This window comes from Sander lucioperca, chromosome 10 (assembly GCF_008315115.2).
Source record: "Sander lucioperca isolate FBNREF2018 chromosome 10, SLUC_FBN_1.2, whole genome shotgun sequence".
Taxonomy (NCBI): domain Eukaryota; kingdom Metazoa; phylum Chordata; class Actinopteri; order Perciformes; family Percidae; genus Sander; species Sander lucioperca.
This window is the reverse complement of record NC_050182.1, coordinates 15,026,697-15,053,115: the sequence shown is the minus strand read 5'-3', so window position 1 is coordinate 15,053,115 and position 26,419 is coordinate 15,026,697. Positions and strand designations below refer to the sequence as shown.

The 26,419-nt window shown below is 40.5% G+C and overlaps 1 protein-coding gene across 1 annotated transcript; it reads right to left on the bottom strand.

The window, feature by feature from the left end:
• Positions 1–532: 532 nt before the first annotated feature.
• On the bottom strand, positions 533–25,637 carry si:dkey-199f5.8 (beta-1,4-galactosyltransferase 3). Its single transcript, XM_031313804.2, has 7 exons — positions 25,439–25,637; positions 10,479–11,751; positions 6,640–6,875; positions 4,668–4,855; positions 4,430–4,552; positions 4,057–4,161; positions 533–3,800 (listed from the first exon to the last, which is right to left on the bottom strand). The coding sequence occupies exons 2-7, from the start codon at positions 10,750–10,752 to the stop codon at positions 3,527–3,529; spliced, it is 1,200 nt and encodes a 399-aa protein (XP_031169664.1). The 5' UTR covers positions 10,753–11,751; positions 25,439–25,637; the 3' UTR covers positions 533–3,526.
• Positions 25,638–26,419: the final 782 nt, after the last annotated feature.

Here is a 26,419-nt window from a genome sequence, read left to right as displayed (position 1 = left end):
TTTACCGACGATATATTTTGCATTTCTAATCCAAACAACGTCAAGCATGTAGCAGGACACCTGTCAAGTTTGAAATCCATCGGACTAACGGTTCGAGAGATATGCGCATAACACACAGACGTTCCTGCCATTTATAGATGGATTAGATGGTCCGTTTAATGTTCCAAGATCTCCGACATTTTGAAAAGTTTAGAAATGCAACTAGAAGTATGTAGATTTCTTCAAATATTTGTTTTTTTGAAAACTTAAAAGGACTCTCATATATATATATATATATATATATATATATATATATATATATATATATATATATATATATATATATATATATACACACATACATACATACACATATATATATATACATACACACACATATATACATACATACATATATATATATACACACACACACACACACACACACACACACACTTGTATTTGCTTGCACTTGCCATGTACTGTATGTATTGGGATGCAGATTTGCTTCTGACCCATGCTCAACTTTGTTTTAAGATACAGAACAACAAAATCATTTGAATAATCAGTTTATTAATGAATTTAAGGCCACTCTGGACTGTGCAGAACTCATAAAGAGAGCAGAAATAACCCACAAAGTCACATTGCCCTCGGTTGCTTCAGTACTACCCTGTGAAGGCTGCTTTCTATTGCAGCTGAGCTTATCTACATCAGAACGGAGTCAAATCAAACATTAAGTAGCTTCAAATAAAACCTCCAAAATATCAGGTCAAGTGTTAAGAGTAAATGATAGAGACTGTATGCTGTGACTTTGGGAATATATGCTTCCTTTGTACCATTTTGTTAAAAAAATGCTCTACTCTTGGGATTTAGTGACAACAGAGCAGATGGAAACTTGCATTTACAGTCACAATAAGACAGTTTCCAGTTCACAACACAGCATGCTTCATATTTTCTACATAAGCACTGACATGTATCATCTCCACATTATGCTCAGTACATTCCCTCACTAATGGGTTCATTGCCATGCACATTTAGCCTTGATATAAAGATGCTATCGTATTAGTGACCAAGTGTTGAAATACTAGTATTGTGTGTTGCTAAGGCCATAGGAGTTGAATATGTATTCACATCAAAATGATAATACAGTATATAGTCTATTTCTGAAAATCACAGGCAACCACTCTCAGAGCTCGTCTGGTCCATTTCAGCAGACGATTACCACAATGACACAAAGATAAAAAATGTTTACAGTACAGAGTTTGAAAAAAAAAAAAGAAAAAGAAATCACTCAAATCATCATGAACTATTCTCATTCCCTCAAGTTTTCTTCATCTGTGGTTTGTAAATTTTGGGAAATCTGAATACATGTTGGTTTGAGATTCTTTGAACCCAGAACTAAAAGATGCTAAGTGTTACCGAAATCATAACATAAGAAGTATGCTGTACACACACGCACAATGTTTTATCCATCATCACAGCTTTCCATGCAGTTGTCTTTGGTTTTAGCCTGTTCACCTGCCAGTACAGCCACTCTCACTCTCACTGGAGGAAGGGACCGTTTCTTTTTTCTCGTGTTTACAATCAAATCTGTCAGAGTGGAGAGAAGTGAAGAGGAGAGGAGGGCGCAGAGTCGACATGCAGTAGATGGGCACAAGTGGAAAGGAAATGGCAGATGTCTACGCATGCATTAAAGAACTGACTTTCAGAGTCACGTTCTGGAGAAACTGGGTCAATATTGAAGATTACACCAAGTGACAAATTGTTTTATGCGTTTTGAAATAAACATATTGAAAGAATAAAAAAAGGATAAAAGAAAAAAGAAAGAAACCGCACGTTTCCTTATAGGCGAGTCTATAAATTGCATAACAACATTGCTAAAGGGAACATATCTCAGATTTCAGTCAAATTTCACAAAATGACACACTGCTGGTGTTGGGTTGAAACCTCACACCGTCTATATGTCAACTTGAAATGCACCACATTATTTTGTGGGTTTTTAAATGATCAAATCAGATCAAGATGTCACAAAATATTTTTCAAAACACAAACAAAAGACATAATCCTTCAATTGAACTGAAGAAAAAAAAAAAAACATGCTAAATGTTCTCTTGTGATAACAGCAAAACAACTTCTATTGCCCATCAACAGCAATCACAGAGATTTGTCATGTTGTGCTTCGGGCTCAAGCTACCGTTTGTTTACATGGTTAAATCTGGCTACAGTACCGTGAGCTGGAAAAAAGCATTTACTAATCTCTACTTCTAAACATGATGTTGCAGAAGTGAATTGTTTTTACTTTTGTGCAGAGCAAATGCTTTTTCTAGTTCATTTCTCAACGATATGTATAGATTAAGGACAGGAGATGGGCAAAAGATACATAATAAAGATTGACTGCATTTAAAGTGTTATGGGAGGAAGCCAGTACTCTGGTGGGGCACATTTACATGAGATATATAGTACACTGCACATAATCAACATACATATGAAGAAATGTTAAGCAAGACAGACTCCATTTTGATATGAATCTCAAGTTCATCTGAAGGCAGAAGACTGATAACCGTCACCAAGACCTGCTCTGTTTGATAAAGGCAAAAACACGCAAAAAAGAAAGTTGATATTGAAAGTAGATATTGGATATGCTGAAGCTTTAAAGGCTGAACTGAACGCAATAATGCCGCATAGAAGAACTGTACCCTGGCCTTGGTGTACAGAACTAAAATGTTTTCACTTTACGCTCATTCACACGGGTAATTCCACTGAACATAAATTATATGTACAGCATCCATAACTGAAAACATTAAAACGATTTAGTGTATCTTTTGATACACATTCTGTACCAAACCGATATAGATCAGCATCTCTGACCCCAGACATTTGCAGACAGATCGGATACTTGCGCTGTTATGTCAGAAGCAGTAATAGTAGAAAGAGTAATAACACAAATCTGTCGAGTTCTTTCATTCAGTACTCATTGTAGCAGCTTCACACACTCAACTGGAAACAGGGGGCCGTCTCCTTCACTCGTGTATTCATTGGCGCTGAGACGGGAAAAAAATGAGTGCGACTGCTGGAAATTGCAGCTACTGCTCTATTAAACTCAATATTCTAAATAATGTAAGGTATGAGTGAAAAGACAAAAAAAGAACAAGCTTCTAAGGCATCACAAGGTTTAACCAGCGACCACAGCGCTGTAGATATATAAACTCATAGAGTCCAACTTTTACCCTTCACTCTTCACTGTGGCTCCCTTGGAAGAAGAAGAATCAGTGATGTAACCGGTAGGTGGAGAGCCATCACCTCACAGTTGAGAAATCCAGGTCAATTGTTTTAATTTTCAATAAATCGGGCGCTTTCCTCACCCAAATGAGTGCCCCACTGTCCGCAGGCAGTACGATGTTGACTCTGCACAAACTAATTCCTCCACAAACTGCCGAAAAAGCTTAAAATGGGCAGAAACCTCCAGGCGATTGAGGAGGAAAACCACCATCCTACAGCATTTACTAATGGGATTAACCCATTGAAGTTATGGCAGAGTGAAACATGATTAGCGGTCTCTTAGGGTAGACTTTTTCTCTGAGTGGCCCTCTTTGAGTTTGGCAGGGGGTTTGGCTGAGCCTTTTGCTGGGACTTCGGCAGGTGCTTTGACTGCAGCTTTGGCATGTGGTGTTGGTGGAGGTGGATGTAGGCCGGCCTCAGTGCCGATGTTGACAGTGATGTTGGTGTAGAGGGGCATGTATTGCCGTGAGATTGTCTCATATTCAGCTGTGTTCATCCCATCCAACTTCCAGGTCTGGCGCGTCTTGGCCAGCATGTTGAACCTTTAAATGGAGAGCAAAGACAGAGCCGTGTGAATAATAAAGGCTGCGTATCTTTGCATTTTACTTGTATGGTAAAAACAATAACATAGCAAGTAGTAGTTATTCTGCTCTTTCTGCTTATGATTAAGCATTGCAGAGTTTGTCCCCTTAACCTTAACACATTTCTGATTTTTTGAGTCTGCGTGCAAACTAAATTCAGATCTGCTGCTTCAAACTTTCCACATGAAACCAAATGCATCAACTTTTTTTACCATACCTTTTTGGGTTCACATCATTGCCTTTGTCCAACTTATGTTTAATCATCTTGTAACGGCCGACCTTCAGGGATGGACGAGTGATATACATCCCCCCCAGAGACACTCTGAGAGACGAGAGACAAATGTCAGTCTTTTACAAAGTCCAACTAAGTTACACACATCGCCTTATGTGATTCAAGGGGACGTGAACCAAAACATTGGTCTCGGGGTAAAGCTTTTTTGGTTAGTGTTTAATATTTAGTGTAGATCAGATTAATCAGAGTGCAGACATTATTTAAGCAGAACTTGAAAACTGAGAATGTAAATGTCTGACTGGCTACGGATGCAGTAAAATCACAGGGGAACCTCCCATCTGGCCTGAATTATTCTCACCTGACTCCAATATCATCGTCCTCTCCACCCCAGCCCCAGTAGTTGTTGGGAAAGCCGTTCATCTTGAGGTAGTGCAGTGGAGTCAGAGCTGACACTCCTCCAAAGTACATCTTGTACGGAAGCCTGGAGAGCATTAAAGTGTTTAGTCCAAATAAATGTGGAACATAGAATGTGCTTATGGGTCCATCTATGAAGAGCAAAACAGTCAATGGACATTCACAGAATAGACAGGACGTACTTGTAGCCAAACTTGTCCATGGCGATGGCCGCGTGCTTGGGGTTGGAGTCGCAGACGTATGTGTTGCGATCGTCCTCTGGAATGAGGTCCACATCGTGGAAGAAGAGACAGTCCCAGTCTTCCTCCTTCATGGCCTCCCGGAAACCCACATTCATCAGCTTGGCCCTGTTGAAAGTGTAGTTTCCCGCCTGCCGAGAAAACACAGACACTTGATGTCAGAGCAGGCAGTGTTACAATGATCTCACATTTCAAGTTTTTATATGGTAATGGCTAAAACGGACATTTTCTTTATAGTTTAAATACACAAAAAAAGTGAGTAGGATTCACAATATAAAGAAATCCCATGATACGATAAGATTTACCAGTGAATGATAAATATAGCCTAGATATACTGCTCACCTCTACCACAATGTTAATATTGCGTCATATTTTCAGATATTAATTCCCCGATTCATACTAACAAAATCGTTTATCAACCTACTAGATTTATTTTGAGGTATTCTCCGAGCTGAGACAAGACAAATTATAAGAAGCCAGATTCAACATTATGACAAATCCAGCTCAAGAGGTGTAAGTGATAAACTGCTGAGGAGTAAGTACACATGAACGAATTGTTACAAGCAGCTAAGGAGATTAAACCCTCTAAGCCACTTGAGCATTCTCATCCTCTAACATGCACATCCAGTGACACTAGAGGGCACTCTTCATCTAGCCTCTACTGTAGTGGATCCCAAACAAAAGATTCACTGTGCATTAGAGCTTAGATCGGCCCAAAAAATCAAGCCCGAACCTGCCCGAGCCCGAGCACGTTGCGTCCGAGCCCAGCCAGGCCCGACACATTAACTGTAATTATGAGCCCGAGCCCGATTTAAACCCGACAATTTTTTAATACGTGGGCCGTTATAACTGACGTTCTCAACTACAATTCAGAGTTGTTTGAACTGCAGAAATCTGTTTAGAATAATACAACAAGGACGAAGCATGTAAACTGCGCTGTTTGTTTAGAATGGAACGGATCGCAAGTGGATCTGAATGAAGAAACGTAAAAAAAAAAGAAACAATGATGAACAACATATTGTTGTCACTGCCCACGACTTGTTTAAACTGCTTCCATACCTCCGACTTTCCTTCACACTTGCTCAAAGTTAATTCTCCTGTTTTTCTTTTTTTCTTTACATCTTCAAGCTCTAGGTGTGATGCGTGCGAGAGGAGGAGACTCCGCGCATGACACGTGCTGCATTTTGTAACTGCAGCCTAACTTTTGTACACTTTTGTTACTTTTATATAGCCTATATATATATATATATATATATATATATATATATATATATATATATATATATATAATATTTCTGATTATGGCATAGCTATCTCCCCACCCAAATAGGATAATAAGGTAATGGATAAAAAAAAAAAATAAATTGCTTGATCAAGGGTCCGGCCCGTGCCTGGCCCGGCCCGAGGATGCGGCAGAAAATAACGGCCCGAGCCCGATCCGAGGTCCGGTCGGGCTCGGGCTTGGGCCGAGAATCTAAACTCTACTGTGCATACAGACCATATTAACTAGATGATAGCTGTAAATATCCAACAACAAAAAAAAAAAAATTCACCCTTTGACTCTTCCCTTAGTGTACTAGTACAGTGCCCCGATAGCTTGGACTGTGGTATTGCTGCTTGTAGCTTTCTCCAGAACTATTGCACCACAAAATGACTTACAGAAGGCCCACAAAGCACTTAATATGCAAACCCACTGTATACTACTGACTGTGTACTTCTACTTCTGAGGAAAACTTTGTACTACTACATTTACCTGACAGAGAAATGTTAACTGGTTACGCTGCAGATTCAGATTTTACTCACAAAACTTCACAATTCAAACATGAAGTATTCACAGACATTTGCCACATGGCCTCATGTGCCACCCATCAGGCCCCTTATGAGAGCCAACATGACTTGGTTGCGTGTGTTTCACCTGGTGAATGACGTAAATTCCATAGTTGAGCTGTTGTCGCTGCAGAAAAGGATGCAAGTAGTATAGCAGGAACTTAAGGTGGTGTTCTCTGTTTCTGTGGGGAATGATGATGGCTGTTCGGTGCCTCGCCTCACAGTCGGGCGGCCTGTAGCGTCCTCCGCGCACCACCAATGGATTTTTCCTCTGAACCTCTGCTAGAGTGAGCCCTGATGGAAAGCTGACGTGTATTGGCCCACCTGTGAGCAGTAAAATGGCCCGCTGTCATTACCAGTAGGAAACAAGATACGTTTACTCGAGTGAAGGCAAATAATCTGGTTATAGTAATAGAGGCTATGATTTGAATGGGACATTTAAAATTACCCGATATGCTGAACTGAACTTATTCCTGGAAAGGAAAATCCTGATGCTGGCACAGAGCTGGATGTGTTTGTAAATGTACCAAACAAGTTATGAGACTTGCTCTTTATTAGATTTAAATGGAAACTTCTGTATTTTTTAACCTGCCCCGTATTTGTTGATTTTGTGTCTAAGTGACTAATGCAGCTGCAAACCAGGCTGCAATGTAATCGCACGGTGCAATTGCACACTGTCAATGTACGTCCACTATTGCTTGTTTTTGCTACTGGCAGACTCAGATTGTTATTATAAGTGTCTAACAACAATATGGAGAAATGAAGAAGTCTCATTCTGAAATCTTGCGAGGTGACTTGTTGCTGGATGGGTTCTTTGAATTCGATGGTCACCCATGTTTACTTGTGCCAGAGTATACGGATGAACAGCTACTACAAATTGAAGAGCGGACAAGGAGAAAGATAGAGGGGCAGCAGGTAGAGGAGAGTGAATTGCTATGTTGTAAGGAGTGGGACCTGTTGCTGCCTGATCTCAGAACACAATGTCTTTTTATATATATATATATATATATATATATTTATATTAGGGCTGTCAAAATAACGCGTACATATACAATATATACACATAATATACAATACACACACACACACACACACACACACACAGATAGCAATATAACCCTGTTAGTGGCAAAAACAAGTGCTTTCAGTAACGTTAGACTGCGCTTTAGCTCAATACTGGACCAATTTCAAAAATTGTTGTTCCCATTTGTCACTTAAGACACAGAAACATGGTAGAATAGGGGGGTCTCATTACAGAAACTTCCTAAATCGGTAATCCTATCTTATCTCAGTTTAGGATGATATTTAGGATTTTTGTTTTATCTATTATTGAACCGTCCTAATTTAAGGATTTCCCAAATTAGGAATCCTAAATTAGGACGGCATAGACCCTGTCTTAAATTCAAAATAAAAATGGCAGCACTATTGTTAGGTCAGAATGGCAATGACAATGAATATGGGAAACAACATGAACACTGAAATATAATGATTGAAAGGCGATTGAACAATTAAATTTACAATGGTGCTGACTGAAACTCCACAAAAAATGATTAAACAGCCTCAAAAACACTGTCGCAACAATCCCACTTTTAGTTTATAGGTGTATCCCAAAAGCCCACAATCAGATACAAAAACATTTTAGAACTTACATTACTAAGACAAAAATATTTATGATTACAGTAAATTAAATTTAGGACTTGTTTTCTACCTTCTAAGGCCTTTTTGTGTTTAAAAGGAAACTTTTCAAGACCGGCAGATACCCTGTCAGCTCTGTAAGATTGAAATTTGAATATCTGTTTGGAGTGTTGGTGGTACAAACGAGCAATCTGAGGATGTCACCATGGGGTTTTAAAATGTTTCGCAATTCAATGACATTTTATAGAATAAATTATTATTATATAAATAACTGTTCGTTCAGACCAAAAAAATAAGGTTTTGTACCAGGCTTTAAACATGTGTAATTCTGGTGTAAAGTTGGGCATTTTAACACGGGGGTCAAATGCCGTGTCTAATGTGGGAATGAAAGGGCAGAGGGCAAAACCTTGAAAACAGAAAACTAAGCCTGCTTTGACAGTGCATCCTAGTCATACTGAATAAAACGTATGCAGGATCAGATTGCCTAGGTAATGTGTAACAAATCACAAATACAGGACATGTAACAAGATCCACTTACTACCTTTTCCCCAAAGCTTTCAACCGTATCGCACTTTTCTTCATCAGGGGATGGAGTTTGCTTAGTTGTCTTTGAGCAAATGGAGATAAGAAGAGCAAGATTGAACGCTCTGGAGAAAAAAGGCCAGTAAGTAGACCTTGAGCTAAGATTTTATTTTAGCAAACTGCCATTTACAGTACAAGGTCGAGATCGTAGGTTACCTATAAGTTAAATATAAAGTCGCTGCACGTTGTCATTCATTCTGTTAAAATGAACAAAAACAAATGAATGTCTGGCAAATGTGTTAAAAGTAAAGGAACGCAAGCTTTCCTCCTTATGGAAGCAATGGCTCAAGCAGCAAAGAGCAGTCTTAACACTGATCATGTGTGATCATGTGTTAACTATGATTGTGCATTGATCTGCACATTTTTTAAAACAAGCCATTTGCTATTTCGACTGACAGATTAACATCAAACCTAAAAACTATCTGACAGATGTTCAAAATCACCAAATTTAAAAAGGGGCATCACAACTAATCATCTTGACTGATAATTGTGATCACAACATCAACCATTTAATTTAACTGCTGCTACTATAATTACTCTTCGTGGTTGCTAATTTGCCTCCACATCATTGTCTACATTGATGTACATGGTCAGTAGAGTATTTTAGCCTGCTGTCTTACTGAGTCTGTCAGTGTCTGTTATATCGTGCATGGGTCCCCAATATGGTTGCCCATCCCCGTTTGTCAGAATTTTTATTTAACTTGCTTCTTTTCGTTATGCGTTTTTAAAATCAATGCTGACAGGTGACAAAAAAATCAAATGAGACCTCTACTAATTCAGACTGTAAAGTCCCATTCAGCTTATCCACATGATCTGTGTCAGTGCAACAGCCACATTCCCCTTGCTAAACCAGTTTCAGTGAAACTCCAGAGGGTTTCTGTTCAGTTCCTGGTATCGTATTCGATAATATCTCAATTACCTTTTAATTCTTTTTTGATAAGAATTAATACAAAAGGTAGACAATGCCCTTACTTCATTCAGAGCTCATTTTAGAGATATGTTTTCACTTTGGCATCAGTTTTCATCAGCGATAAAAGCAAATTTACGGTACATCCACTGTAAACAAAGAAAGTTTTAGTTTGTTCAAGTTTCCAAACCTGCCTAAACTGCACCTCAATCTACTTTTTTTTTTGCAAGCTGTAAGCTTTAAACCGTATATCAGAGAGAGCAGATTATGAAAACTACAACAAACTACCACAATCCAACACCACCAGGCAGTATTTCCAGTAGTGCAATGGCCAGCAGCTATCATTACACAAGTGTTGGCTCAACTTTGTTGTGCTAAATGGAAATGTCTTACAGCTGTACCACTGTGATGCATTTGGGTGCCATTGCTGCTGCTGAACAAGAGAAAGAGTGAAAATATAATTCTCAACTTCTAAGAGCACAGCATAATATAGGGCTGGGCGATATGGACCAAAAACCATATCTCGGTATGTTTCGGCTGAATGGCGATAAACAATATATCTCAGTATTTATTTGCAAAGAGACCCATCACCTGCTATCAGTAACTCATAGTCATGGTGAAGAGACAATATTTAATGAATAACAACTATATTTAATTATGGAAAATAGGCAGGCAAGTTTAACAAACATAAATCAATGTAGCATTCAGAGATTTACTCGTATGAAGGAGAGTGTGTTCTACCTTCTGTAACAACGTCTGATCAGGTACGATGAAATGAAACAGAAGCAGGCAAGACCACTCACCTATAAGAGGGGACGTCTTCGGGCAGTAGGGCATGCCATCTCCATGGCTATAAGATTTGGATAGGTGGGAGAGGTTGGCATATACATCCCCTCCAGCGATGCCTGCTGCTGTGTGGTTGCGGCCTGTCAAACCAGTGGTGTCAGGCTTGCGGAAGATGCGGATGAAGTAGGAAACCCTCTTCTGGTATCCCTCTCGGGACAGCAGTGCCATGACCACCAGCTGGATGCCCAGGAACATGAACAGGTAGCGCCATTTGGACTGGATACTGACCATGGCGACACCTCTGCGTCGTCAAAGCAACAAAAGCTTTGGAGAAGACAGCGCAGAAGGTCACGGTCTGGCACAACCTGACTCTCAGGTTCCAAAAAGTGATGATTGTTAACTGTGTATTTGATGGAGCCTGGTGTTGTGGCCCACACAAAGTCAAATATACTATGTACCTTTCCTAAAATATGGCAACACACGTGATAGTTACTGTAAGTTAGGTTACAAGCACTAATTTGTGGTATGAATATAGTGCTAGATAATTAAAAAAAAAAAAGACAAAAAGTAAGACAAAAAGGCACTTTTGGTATGCTGCAATTGAAAAAGACCAAGGAGAGGAAAAATAGAAAAATATTGTAACCCAAGAAAAAAGTTCTTGTCTACTTTTCTCTATTTCACTGCATTCCTTGCTGCAGGCCACTATGTGGCAAATATCTCCAAAGTGGACTGTCGGTCCAATTTGTGATTGGCGATGGGTGGTAATGCCAGTCCCACATCATGTAGTTTGACCCCCAGTGAATTCCATCCGTTGCCCTGTGAAGCTCATTCTCCTCCAGTCAAATAAATGGCAGCGTCAGTGTCTCTCTCTCTCTTTCTCCCTTTGTGAGCTTTATGCTGCCTTCTGTTCTCCCTCATGTGCTCTCCTGAGAGAGGCCTCCACAACAACAACAGCCGTCATAACAAAAGGGAGGATATGCAGCCTTATAGGCCATATACTTTACAGAGGATTACACAGCTTCCATCAACTCACTGCCTGACTGGCTGGAGAAACAGGGGGAGTGGACCATGACTAGCGTGGGAGGAGTCAGTGGGTTGTGTGTGTCGAAAGTCAGGCTGAGAGAAAAACAAATGGGGGAGGCGATGGAGGAATAGGAGGGTAAGCGTTGATTCCAATTGCTATTGTTGTATAATGATGCAGTCCCCAGCTCCGAGACACCTCAAGCAGCTGCCTGGCCCGACAGCCATTAGGCTCACTGGATGATCAGGATCAGTCACTCCAGCACAGCTCTGAAAGACAAGACACAGAAGAGGAGGAGGAACTGTTACATTGACGTACGCCCTTTGGTTCAAACTGTTGACATCAGCAATTTTGTGCTTACAGCATAATGGTTTTCCCACACAAACAATGACTGACTGTGTGCAACACAGGCCCAACAATTGAACTGTTTGTTTACATGGAGACTCACCAGCACAGTTGGATAGCCTTGATTAATCAGGCCCAGCATGGGCTCCAGTGCAGATGCCTCCCCAAAGAGAGGCCTGCAGCCCAAAGTGGATGGCAGACGGGAAGCCGTGCACTGCCGTGTGGATGAAACTTCCTAGTTCTAGAGCCAACAAACTCAATGGCCCTATTGCTGCAGGCTGCTGCAATGTGGTGTTTGCAGACCTTGCATAACCCCTAACCCTGCTCTTATGCTGTCCGCTGCAGTGTCCAACACATCCTCAGTCACAAATCAATTAGTGCTTGTTAAAGAAGCCAGACTCAGACCACTAATCCTAATCCCACTCAATGCTACGAGACTGGTGGAGAATGAGAGAGACGTGGATAGATAAAAATAGCTAATGGTAGCTTCCAACCTCTCACCAATACATAACACCATAAATGATTCTACAGCTTAGACTTCATTCCCAAAAGTCAAGATTTGTTAAAAGTTGTTAGACCGAATTAAAGGTGCCAATGTCTCCCAAATGCACTTGAATTTAACAGCTAATGTTGAAATCATAAAGCCCTATACCATCTCTGGGGTGAAAGAAGGCTTGTTTCCCTCGCATGTCTTTTTTTTTTTGGCTAATGTGTGATATATAAGCCCAGAGTGCACGGTTTTAATGCCAGTTAGGTTCATTCCCACTGAATCATTAGTATGGTGTTGACATCTTCAGCCCTTAGAGCATGTCTCACTAATTACACAGGGAAAAACAATGCATTAGTTTGCAGTAGTCTTTCAGTCAAAAACAGGTTCATTACACACAGCTTGTTAAGGGAGAGACAGGGAAAAAGTGACACTTAAGACGAAATATCGAAAAAAAAAGACTGAGTGCTCCGACAAGAGATGGTGGGAGGACGACTGCCTACCCTTAATGTGGCATTGCAAGTAGCCTAATTAATTTCCATTGCCAGTCTTGATATTATGACAAACAATAAAATGTTCCTTCTATATTTCATATCTAGTTTGTAAGACTAGGACTGCAATGCAATGTGGTTTTATAAAAAAAAAATCATATGGAAACTAAATTGGACTCTGGTAAAAAGTCTAGCAGTGTCATCACATTCCTGTTCCCTCGGTGAAGATGGGAAATAAACCTTAAATTGTGAAAACTACAACTGAAACCCATGGCCTACTTGATATACTGATGACATCTGACAAACTCATGCTCACTGATCTGTAGTATCTATGTATTTCTGCATTTTGCTTTGACAGATGACAGCCAGGATTTTCAGTTCAAGGATAATAAAGATTTTTCTCTGAAGGGATATGTGGATCAAAAAGAAGAGGAAAGCTTCTGCTTGCTGCTGCAGATGGTTTTCATCTGCATGTGGAACTGTGAGCAGATGGGAGATTGACCCCTCTCACTTTGCCTGGCCTCTATATTAACCCCATAGACGATGGATATGGTTTATAAAGATCATGCCATAAAGACTTAATCCCACAGCAGGGAAATTCAACTCCACAACTCAGAGATGTGATCGAGAACTAAAAAAGCAGCGACCTGGAAAATATGACAAAGACTTACTAACTGGTTCATGGTCTTTCAAACTCACTAGATAAATATAAATGATTAAACCTCTCATGTTTTCAAGGACAAAACATGGCTGATAAGATCAATGTGGTGTGAAAGCTGCTACATGACTAAGACTCATGCATTTTGAAAACCCGCAGGGACTGAATTAAACTTTCTGACACTCCTTCCTTTTCTCCCTTATTCCAGAGTCACATTTATCTGTAATGAGATATATGTATGTTAGGGCTGCTCGATTATGGAAAAAAATATAATCACGACAGGGCTCAACGCTAACTTTTTTAAGTGGTTGCCGGTAGAGCTGGGCAATATATCGATATTATATCGATATATGAGGCTAGATATCGTCTTAAATTTTGGATATCGTAATATCCTGATATGACACAAGTGTTGTCTGTTCCTGGTTTTAAAGGTTGCATTACAGTAGAGTGATGTCATTTTCCAAACACACCAGACTGTTCTAGCTGTTCCATTATTTGCCTTTACCCACATAGTTATTATATCAACATAACTGATGATTATTTATCAAAAATCTCATTGTGTGCATATTTTGTGAAAGCACCAATTGTCAACCCCACAATATCGCCACAATATCGATATCGAGGTATTTGGTCAAAAATACCGGGATATTTGATTTTCTCCATAATAGCCCAGCTCCAGTTACCGGCTTGGCAACCAGGCATCAGCTTATGTTTGCCCAAATTGATAATACGGTTGCCATGTTTTAAACTGCCTATATTTGGAGCAATTGATTTCTTTTTAATTTTAATAATGAAACAATGAGATAATGGCTTGCAATATAATTTCCCATTCCTTAGTGCTGGGCGGTATACCGGTTCACACCGAATACCGGTGTATATTTTCGTTATGATATGAATTTTTAATATACCGTCACACTGGTGTATTTGATTACACAACGTTTGCCGTGCGACACTGTGTCAGACGGACCCTTTTCAATGTTGCGCTTCTAAACACGCATGGTCACGCCTCCAGTCGCAGGGTAAACAGTAGTGCTCTGGTGTTACATTACGGTGAAGATGGATAGGATAGACACTGAAAGTTCCGAAATCGAAGCTGCAGAACTAGTAGAACATGATGACACAGAAGAAGCCAAAAAGAGGAGCTGTGTCTGTTGTTTGGAGGTTTTTGGTTTTAAAAAATGGTGCTAACTGTAGACTACTCGTCGCGCTAACGTTACTCGGCCGTGCTAACGTTAAGACCTGTCACCTCAAGCATGCAGCAGAGCACCATAATGAACGCAATAACAATCCACCTACGGTCCCACTACAGACTGTCGAGAAAGACAAGTTCAGAGCAATGATTAAAATACTGGATTTAAGATGTCTTGCCTCGCCGAAATACTTCCGCCAAACCTAACGTTATTCAAACAACACCGAAGCAAGCTGACAGCGGAGCTACGCCCACTTTTCTACAACAACCAAACATTACCTATGGTCAAGGTAGCGTTGAAACAGCAATCTTACAACTATTTTGTTTTGAAAAGGAAGCATGTTAAAGTTGTTGGTATGTGTATTTGTTTAATTTAAGTTTATTTTACTACTTTGTATTTTGCACAATAAAAAAATTCTGTAACTGTTTCATGCATTCTCCTTCCTGTTGTGGAGCCAAGCAAACCCTTTAATAATCAAAACTTTTAGTAAACATGATGACATTGAAATGTTTATTTTTATCTTCTGACAGTACTGAATACTGATAGTAAAATAAGCCATTATAAACCTATATAAAGACCCAGTCAAGCAAAAGAAAGAACCATGATATACCGTGAAACCGCCAGAATCTTAAAAAATACTGTGATATAAATTTTTGGTCATACCGCCCAGCACTACCATTCCTGTCAAATTAGGGTGCAAAGGAAAACAGAACCCACGGATAAGATCATGGTTTTGAGTCACAGACCGGATCAATTTTCGGATCAGCACAAAAAAAAAAGGGGGGGGTTTAACTGATTATTAAAAATGTAATAATAACTTTTAACAATAATTACTTCTTTCACCAGTAAATTGCTGTTTAAAGAGAAGAACAGATGAGAAAAGGGTATTTTACAATAACATTGAATGCACCACGAGGTTCCCCAGTTTTAATGAAACGCAACATTTAGTCCCGTCCGTTTAGTTTTTCCGACAGCAGCAGTGACCAGTGCTAGTTTGTCTTTTAGCTCATAGCGGTTCTCTTAATACATCCATGGTTGTACGTCCTGCTGTTGGAATCCTCTACAGTGAAATGCAGTCACACTACACCGTTTAGCTGTCAGCATTTTAGCTGTTTAATCCAGCTACTAGCTAACGTACCTGCTGCCAAGTGTAACGTGTTATTAGTGTTTACTAGCGTGACATGCAGTAAGGCACCGAAATCCACGTTGCAATTTCGTCCGGTAGATACCGGGCACCAGTGCCATATTAGCACCGGATTTTAACATATGCCGTTAACGTGAACAGAACATTTCTTTGCCTGAAGCTATCTTTTCACGATAAACGCGTGTGTGTGGAAAGCGGTCTTACGACAGCTGAAATGTTGTGTTGCGCACGAACGTAGTGTTTACGGAGACATCCAAATAAAATATTGTCTTCTTTTGAAATTTTACAATTTTGTAAGTTTTGATTTGTTTTTATATATTAAGAAAAACACAATTGAACAGGTGGTTGCCAAAGAGGGCAACCAGAGGCCACGAATTGGTTGCAAATAGAGCTCAACAGTCCCGCCCCTCCTCCGAGAGACCTTGGGTTCCGGAAGTAAATTTCCCATTAATTTCTCCCATTGACGTCTGGAAAAATCCGTACGGCAACCGGGCAACAGTTACTGTCGAGCCCTGCACTATTATTTCGGTCAATATTAAAATCACAATCATTTAAACACGATTACTTGTTGACTTCTGGAAAGATGTTGCAATTATTGAACTTAAAAAAAAAAAAACAGTGGAAAACACCTACAACTGTGAACTTTGCCTTAAAACTCCCCATTCAGAACACAAGAGAAAATAAGAGTTTACTTGCAAAACGTAACGAGCTAAATAATTGTTAATCTCGATTATTCAGTCTTTGTGATTACTGGGAGCCGAAATCATAATCACGATTAAATTTCGATTAATTGCACAGCCCTAATGTATATCTTTATAATAAGGGGAGAACTGATGAGTCTGGTTTGCTATAATGCTTGGGGGCCATATTGTAAGAGAACTTGGTAGCAGGCACCTTCTTCAACAAAGTTCAGGCACTGACTTAACACGCATATAAAAGAGATCCAGTGACTAGATGTAAACGAATCCTTCTCTGTTAGCTAAAAGACTGAGGAGTGAACCAAAGAGAGAGAGGGAAAAAGCAAACGAAGAGGAGCTGAAGGGGGAGAGGGAGTGTCGCCAAAAGTCTTGTTACACTATGTTCTTTTGACATTATTGTCTCTCCTGCACGGATATCCTTCCTTTTTGCATTTAGAATTTAAAAAGAGGCAGGTTTGGCATGACATAACATACTTCAGAACACCAAAGAGAGCCTTTTCTGGTTCCCAGCACCCCCGCTCTTCTCTTATTTTCTTTTTACCACATTGTGCAATGTGTGCTTTAAAGAGTGATGGCACATAACTGCCGTCAAATGGGACCTTTTCTGTTCTGCCCATGGGGCATTAATACTGCATACATATAGTTTGTCCACATAGATGCTTGCACACACGAGTGACTGCAAGAGGAGCCGAGAGGGCTAGCATGGGGGTTTGAGTGAAAAGCCAACAAGAAAATAAAAGGGGATATGAGTTATATTTAGATCATCTAGGGACTTATAGCTTATGCACTGCTGTTCAAATCCTAAAGGGACAGCATAGCACTCATGCACAGCCCATTGACGGCCTTATCAGCCCCAGAGGGAGATAAACGAGCAGCCAAACCAAGTCGCAGTGGGGGTAACCACAGAAGAGGTTTACCTAACCAGACATTCCTACTGAGTCTCTTGGCACCAACACATAAAACCACTTTTCTTCTTTGTCCAACTGTTAAGGCACCACATTCACTGAACCAGAGCTGTTCAGCAGCATTTATGCACAAATGATATTGTCATTTATTACCTGTCATGGGTTATTTTACAGTTGCTAGTTATCTGAGCATTAAGTTCCAGGCGCAGCTGGTTCGAGATGTGGCCCATCCATGCTTGAATACAATGCTATTTTACTATTAAAAATTGGCAGCAACTCATTTCATAGCAGCGTTTCTGCTAAGCGTTACTGCAGGAAACGGAAACAAAACCCATTAAGTATTGCCTATTGATTTCTGAAGTCTTCAGAGGCATGAGCCAGTGCCTGCAAGATAATGGAAATGCTCAACACTTGTGCTCCAAATATTGTTGTTGTTTTTACAAAGTACAAAAAATAGAGCAAAGAAAAGCTTGCCACAAAACCTGGACTAGACTGATGTGTCTGGTAAGGGCCTTAACCTCTCCACCTCATTAAAGCATATAGGAAGGCTCTGCATTACAGGATGAAGCTTTCACATCTGCCTGAGTGTGTCATCAGTTCTATATGTGCCAGGCCAGCCTATTGAGGATGAGCGAGTTCTTTCCAGCCTTAAATGTGTGACCTTTGTGTTAAATCTGCTAAACCCCTACTACTGTTAGTGTGGGGAAAGTCCATGAAATCCCACAGAGATTCACTTTAAGTTTTTAGAATTTTATTTTTATTTTATTCGTCTCTCTTAAAATCTTATACCTACGTCGCCAAATTCATTTCCTTGTTTATGATATGAAGACGAGACGTGCGTGACTCGAACATCTCACATTTACCAACAAAACGTACAGCGAAAGACAAAACATTTCAGACCGTCCTGCCAACCTGCATACATTTTAACATCAATGTACGCTGTAACGTTTTTTCACTCTAAAGTCACTGAAAGCTGCTGCTGTTTCAATCCTGTCGGCTCTCTGCAGCGGGGCTGCTGCTCAGTTCACCGCAACTGACACGCACACACACGATGGACGCAGGAAAAACCGGAGATGAGACGTACAGGATGACCTAACTTGAGGACAGCTACGCTCGGTATTGTAAGTGTAATGATAAGTTCAGTCCCAAGTCCAATAAGTACTTTATCAAACCGTATGAATGTGTGTCACAGGCCAGGTTAGGCAATGAACTAACAATGTAAAGATCAACAAGCCACTGACACATATTATCTGTTGACCAAAGTCAACAATCCTAAAGACATAGCCTATTTAAAGAATATATGAGGCTTATTTTGATGTGAAATGCACTAGATCCATCCATTTAGTGGTGAGCAGTTTTACATTAAACAAATTCTAGAGCAAGGTAACATAGTAACTATATCCATCACTGATAAAAAAATTTAAAAAAGCGTCCCGAGCAGAACTGTGGTACAAAATATGGAATGAAAGTAATAATATACTCCTCTGTAACCTTGTCCTCAGTGTACTTTATCACTGGCAACCTTCAATATTGTGTCACAATCTCCACAACATCTACAGCAAATTGTACAAGCAGACATTGAACATACTAAAAGACTAATTTGTGGTGTTGAAATAAAAACTCTGCCATTAGAAATGTGCACAGAAATGGTTAGTTCAAGAGAGAGTTAGAAAGAGGTAATTCCAGGAAACTTGCCAGCTTTATCAATTGTGTCTCCTTTCACTCAGCCATGAAACATTAAGTAATCAATGATAGATCCATGTTATCATTTCCTCATCTTTAATAACTGAGATAAGGTTTAGGAATCCAGACCGTAGCCTACCTCTAGACTACAGGGTTAAATTCCTTATGTTGGATTTAAAAAAAGCTTCCCTATTGGGGAAACATTTAGAAAATATTCTGACCGATAGCCGAACCATGTTGACTGATCATTAACCATTAACTGACAAGCAGGCAACTGATTCCCAGTTCACCTGTCTGGGAGGCTCTGACATACTTTCTGCATTTTGTGGACACATTGTCGTGGACACGTGCAGCCAATTTCCTGGAACTGCTTGTGCAACCGACACAAGTCCACAGGGGTCCACGGCATGTATGTCTCTGAGCCTGTCTCCATCGCATTCACCTGCAAGGATGTCAGCTGTGTGTCTGCCTGGCATACTGCGTGTGAAGGACAGCCGATTTAATCCGCCAGTCCTCATCGATATAGTGGCATGTGTGAGCACCATCCAGTGGAGAGCCACGAGCAGAAATAAAAGAGCAGCTTAAGACGCAACTTGCTAGTGCAAAGTTAGCACTAGCAAGGTAACTAGCAGTTAAGAAATAGATTGTATGATCTATGTTTCTTTTATCATGCAACAACGTTAATATAACTTTTTATTTTTATTTTAATAATATTGCTTTTAACTGTTTAACTGATAGTATTAATCGGTCAAAATTGTCAATGTTAATGGTTCAACATTTAATCATTAACATTCCTAATTCAAACAGCTGGATAACTCGTCTATGCCATTCCTGAAAAAATATATTGAGGATCTGTGAGTGTAAGCTTCTCAAGTACAGTTTTAGGAACTGGTATTCAATACCACACACAGGAGTGAAACTGATCTGGACAGATGTGGTAAGCAGACTGCAAACGGTTCTTACGCAACAGCATCATTTTTTCTTTACTAGGCTGCAACGACACAAACCAAACCTTAAAGGTGAACTATTGTGCTTTTCCGTATTTTCTGTCATATCTATAATGTTACGTCAGATTTTCATGTTAAATGTGACCAGAGCTTAAAAATAATGAGGTTAACGTATTTCTACGGCGCCCCCGTGGTCCCACTTTGTAAAAAAAATGAATTATAACTATCTCGTGGCCTCAAGATACTATCTCGTGGCCTCAAGATACCATCTCGTGGCCTCAAGATACCATCTCGTGGCCTCAAGATACCATCTCGTGGCCTCAAGATACCATCTCGTGGCCTCAAGATACCATCTCGTGGCCTCAAGATACCATCTCGTGGCCTCAAGATACCATCTCGTGGCCTCAAGATAGTAACTCGTGGCCTCAAGATAGTAACTCGTGGCCTCAAGATACTATCTCGTGGCCTCAAGATACCATCTCGTGGCCTCAAGATACTATCTCGTGGCCTCAAGATACTATCGCGTGGCCTCAAGATAGTAACTCGTGGCCTCAAGATACTATCTTGTGGCCTCAAGATAAGTGTATATAAAAGGAGAATGCACAATAGAGCAGCTTTTCTCCCCAAAAATGTGAAACACTTCAATAATTAATGAACCAGTCTGCACACTCCACTATAGGCTAACTTATAAATCAGAATCAGAAATACTTCATTGATCTTTATTGATGCTATTGATAACCCGGGGGACAATTCTTGTGTCACAGTTGATGTGCACATCAAGACATTTAAAGGAATATAAATAATACTAGAAGTTGGTAAATAAACAAGTATATAAATATAGGCTATAATATATGAAGAAGAATTATAAAGGACTATGGATATGCAGCCTACAAGATTTCTTCTGGTGTCAAGCGCCCGGCCCTGCTGGGCGTGACCCGCTCCTGGGACAGTGGCAGTTGGGGAGTTTGACTGGGGCGGTACACCTGTCAAACGGTAACGCAGGTGTCCTAAGGCGAGCTCAGGGAGGATTTCCCCGGTCCAAAAACTTGGAAGAAAATCCCACCGAAGCACCCTTCAATTTACCCCAGGGAAGGTGCACCATAAGCGGGCAGAGGTCTGACACTTCCCCCTAGCTGGTTCCCTCCAAAGTTTCCCTCAGGATAGCTGGCGCTCAGAGTCTCGCAGTTTTATCTGGTAAAGCGAATGATTAGAGGTCTTGGGGCCGAAACGATCTCAACCTATTCTCAAACTTTAAATGGGTAAGAAGCCCGGCTCACTCTCCCAGCCACCTTCTGCACGATTTCGGAAACCCAGTTTTTGAAAACATAGGCCTCCAGAGAACTGCACCGAGGAGTCTCGGGGCAGTGAGACCGACCTCTGGAGACCACGGCCGGACACTTTTGACAGCTTTTACCGTAACGCAGCTGCGGTTCTCCAACACTTTCCACTGACCGATTTGCAAACGTGACCCGCCATTGGAGGGCCCCCGCAGGCCGGCTTAATGCCGGTGTTCGGCGAGATAGTATCTTGAGGCCACGAGATAGTATCTTGAGGCCACGAGATAGTATCTTGAGGCCACGAGTTACTATCTTGAGGCCACGAGATAGTATCTTGAGGCCACGAGTTACTATCTTGAGGCCACGAGTTACTATCTTGAGGCCACGAGATAGTATCTTGAGGCCACAAGTTACTATCTTGAGGCCACGAGATAGTATCTTGAGGCCACGAGTTACTATCTTGAGGCCATGAGGCCACGAGTTACTATCTTGAGGCCACGAGTTACTATCTTGAGGCCACGAGATAGTATCTTGAGGCCACGAGATAGTATCTTGAGGCCACGAGATAGTATCTTGAGGCCTCAAGATAGTAACTCGTGGCCACCGAGTGTTAACTGACTGCGTTTGCGCACACACACACGGCACATCAGACCGCAGTCCGGTCAACGCGAGTATTGACTGACAAGAGTGATGCACAACGGCTCCCCTTGGTGGAATATCTTAATGCTGCCATTTTTTAACGTTACATAAAGTAAGCCAACACCAGGAAAACAGAGCAGAGCCAGCCCCTGACCTGCAATGGGGAATTCAACCCAAGTTGGTAAGCTTGCTAGCGACTTTGTTTGTTAACGTTGTTGTTAAGTGTTTGTTAACGTTACCAGTTACCTAACGTTGGCCTGTTTAATGTTAACGGTAACGTTACAGATAACAGCTTACGAGTCAGAAGCCGACATTTGCATTTACAGTGAGCGAGCTGACGATAGCATTACGTTCGCACGAGGCAAAACTCCACTACAGCTCAAACATGTCACTGACGTTACCACCTAACGTTACTTACTTACTCCTCTTCATCCCCTGTGGGAGATAAGGCTGCAAAGAGATCTCTCCATCACATTTATTCCTTGGCAACATGCTGCGCATCTCCCTGTGACAGGTACATCTTGTCTAGCAGCTCCTCCAACTTTTTAAACACACCAGCTAGCAGGGCCTTTCTAGCCCAAAAAGGGCCAACTTCTTCCTAAGGACAGCACTGTCTGTCTGTGGTTTGACTGATTCACCTCTAGTCTCTAATCTTTTCAGATGAATTTAAATAAGAAGGTTGATGATTGATCATATAATCATTTTCAAAACATTCAAAACTGTTTGTGTTATTTCTGTTTCAAAAGGCAGCAATAAATAACATTAAAATCTAGAGTGTTCATGTAATTTCATACATTAGCAGTGAAATTAATTAATGCACAATAATCGTGAAACCGTGATTATTTTTCAGACTATGATCGTACCAACAAAATCTATAATTGTTGCATCCCTAGGTCGCATGTAGCTACATGCTAACGGTAGTGAAAGATGTCATCTTGGCTCCCAATGTTGTTATTTTCTCCCCAATTTTGAATTACATTATTGTTGAAACATGTCCGGTTGGGTAGTATTTGGTTCAGAAGCTGCTATACTCTATTACTGTGCACTGCTAACTATAGTAGCTACGTGCTAACCCCCCCCCCCCCGGGAAACCTGTAATCTTGGGTGCCTATATTGTTAATTTTACCCCAATTTTGGGTCACTGAAATGTGCCCGGTTGTGTTATATTTGGTTTATGAGCCTTTATTGGTATGTTTCACGGTACAAAGTCCTGCTGTATCCTCCACTGAAGCCAGATAGCAACTGTACGAAGAAAACAACAACAACAACAACAGAAGCAAGATGCGGACAACTGACAAATCAGAGCAGACTGGGCTTTTTCAGGAGGGGTGCTTAAAGAGACAGGCGCTTCAACAGAGCGTCTTAGACAGAGGGTGAATACAGGTGCAGCAGCCGTGGGCAGAATGAAAAAAATAAAGTATTTTTTTAACATTAAAGCATGTAAACATGTTCTAGTACAAACACAAAATACAAGTATGAACCTGAAAATGCTATTTAATAGATCACCTTTAACAATAATAATACAGCAGACTCAAGGTAAAATCGTTATTCAGAAGCAGGCCTTTTCTATCAAGCAACAACCAAGCAAGACCAGGCAATGAAATAATGTGCAAACATGCCCTGAGAAAAGCAGTGTCTGCATAACAACGCGTGCCAGCGTCCTTGTCATGGTAACCCATCCTGAGCCCTGGCCATTCATCGTGGGTGCAGCTGGTACATGTCTCTATTGCTGTTCCCTTGAATTTGAGTCTGCTGGGACAGACTGCTGAGGAGAGGGAGGAAAAAACACATGATCCTCCTGCTTCCTCACACTTTTTCTTCTTATCTCTCTGCCTTTGCTTGAGTCTAGTGTTTCCATAGTGTAGTGTTCACCTCCAGCTATACCCAACCCACCAGGGAGAGCCACTTATCCAATCACAGTAACTTGCAGTGGGTTGCAAACTTAGCAATGGCAACCATGGAGATAAAGAAACCCCCATGTGGACAGAAAACCCACAACAAAGCCGGAGCAACAAGTTACACAATAAAGAACAGTTGCCATCACAGGTCCTCTAACATTTAGCCTATTTAAACAGGTTCCACTGGTATATCTAATGCAGAAAGATAACAAAGAACAAACACTATATCAAATGGAATAATTTGTTGGTAATTTTATGCATAATTTTTTGGTGACTGATGATTCAAAAACATCTGTCATGTGTAAGATAATAATTGAAAAAAACTCTATAATTATTTAAATAAATAAAAACATTGTTGATATTACCCTGTCACATGATATTATCACAACCAGCCTTGATGTTGCAATAACTGCCAGTGGATAGTGCACCTTTTATTCTTTGCCTATAATTAAGTTAACAGAGACAGGATAAGTACAAATGTCATAAGGGGAGACTGTACGTAGTTAAATGCACATAAAGCTAACTTTATGTTAAACATAAATTTAGAAATGGGCCAACATATTTGCTTTTACATCGAAGCTATTGGTACTCCATCTTCTTGTGGAAAATAAGAGTAGTCCTTTCTGCCTTCTCCATTGGTCCTCTCATTCCTCAAGTATTGACTCAATCAATCGGACAGTCCAGAGGGGGAGGGGGCTGCCTTTTGTTCTGCTGAGGAGGGTATACATGAAAATATAAGGAAAGAATAGAGGCTATAAAACTTGTTTAAACTGTAAGTCAAGCGACTTACACGACAAAGTAGCATGGAATGGCGCAATCAATGAGAATGTTCGACAACACCCCTTGATATCTTAACAGTGGCCGCACCAGATTTAGCCAACTCATGAGTAACGTTAGTTAGCTATTAATAAACAGAGTGGTTTGCAGATTCCAGTTGTCATTAAAGTTATTACAAAACTTGATTGTGTCGTTATTGTGCGTGTAGCAGTTACATAAAAACTAAGTAGGTTAACTAATGGATGTATTAAGAGAACGGGTTAACTTGAGAGGCAAGCAAACTTCAAAGGGATTAGTTAACTAGCTAAAAGTTGTGCAGACATTTTAGGGGAGTACCGTTAGCGTAAATTGAGCTGACATTAACGAACATTAGCTTTGTCAATGTTGGCTGTATAATTACTTGATTAGCCAACTAATAACGCACATTTTCAAATAAAAACCAGAGTAAACGTGTCTTCTATCGTTTCTGTTAAACCCGTTTAAGCGTTCTGTAAAGTGTAACGTTACGGGTCTTAGTTTTAAGTTGAATCCTTCAACTGTTGTGTGAGTGACGTGGACATGTTTAGCTACCCAAAACAAAAACAACCACTCTTTTAAAACATAGTTAATCATGTAAACTCAGCAGAGGAAACTGTTCTTCTCAACCAAACTCCAACTACGACTGATCCTCGCCAGCTGTGTCGGGGAAGACGAGCCAAACCATGCAGAGCTAGCAGCTGTGGACGTTAGTTAGCTTGCTGGCTAGCTAGCAAGCAGCCACACATACGGTGCTTTTTCCGGTTTCTTTTGGCGATATATTTAACAGTTTTATTCTTACCAGACGGGCTGCTTGTATCCCTTGGCTGGTGAAGCAGCTAGCTGTTAGCCGTCGATATCCCCTACAGTACTCCCCCCTCCTCCGTATTTCCGATAAGTTGATGCTGTGTGGTCGCCGTGACGTGTGGTAACGTTTCCAATAGAAAATGAGCAGAGCCACAGGACCTCCCCTTCACTGGAACCCCCAAACTACATTATGTACCTATAAAAAGCCCCACTTTCGCTTTTCGTTCATAACGCAAACATTTTCAATTCCAATGGTAACATTAAAGCTGTAACAAAATCATCATTCTGGCATCTTAAAAAAATAGATATCTTAGATCAGCAGGGACTGGTCAGTTAGTAGTGCCCAGAGTTAAATCCAAGTGTGGTGAAACGGCTTTATCCATTATGCTGTCCACTGCTGGAATCAGCGCCCCTATCACCCAATTTTAAAAACTAACTGTTCTCTTTCCCACAGCCTTTAATCAGTCATGTTAAGTAACAATCTAACCTGTTTAAGTTACACATTAGTGGGTAATGTTTGGCCTGTATCTGTTTTTCAAAAACAACTCACGTGAAAAATGCTGAGGCTATTAAATACATGAACAACACACTGTGAAAACAACTCAGATGTGAATGAAATTGCAAAAGGAGGTTATTGAATAGTTAAGGTACGAGTCTCTTAAAATTTAGAGCTGTGTATTGACACTTTTAAAAGTGGCGAAAATAAGGACTCTAGTTTGGACTTGTTGGCTCAAATTTAGTTGATATGACATGAGATTTTAAAGCCATACAGCCAAACATGATCAGTTTGACCTGGTAAATCCCTGAGAAATGAAAAATGAGACAGCACCAAGCAGGCCTTGGGTAGCTGTGCCGCATAACTTGTGTAGTGTAATGCCTATTACCTAGAATGTGGCTTTTAACCAGAAGAAATAAAGAAAATCAACAAACAGAACACCTACATTTTCATCTCTCCAAAACTAACAAATGTTGACTA

Excerpts from the sequence above, each read along its gene's own strand:
- si:dkey-199f5.8 (XM_031313804.2), bottom strand. The coding sequence starts at position 10,752 with ATGGTCAGTATCCAGTCCAAATGGCGCTACCTGTTCATGTTCCTGGGC. Across the intron at positions 6,876-10,478 it reads GAAGACGTCCCCTCTTATAG|GTGGGCCAATACACGTCAGC; the intron begins GTGAGTGGTCTT and ends TACTGCTCACAG. Across the intron at positions 4,856-6,639 it reads GAATTTACGTCATTCACCAG|GCGGGAAACTACACTTTCAA; the intron begins GTGAAACACACG and ends TTTTCTCGGCAG.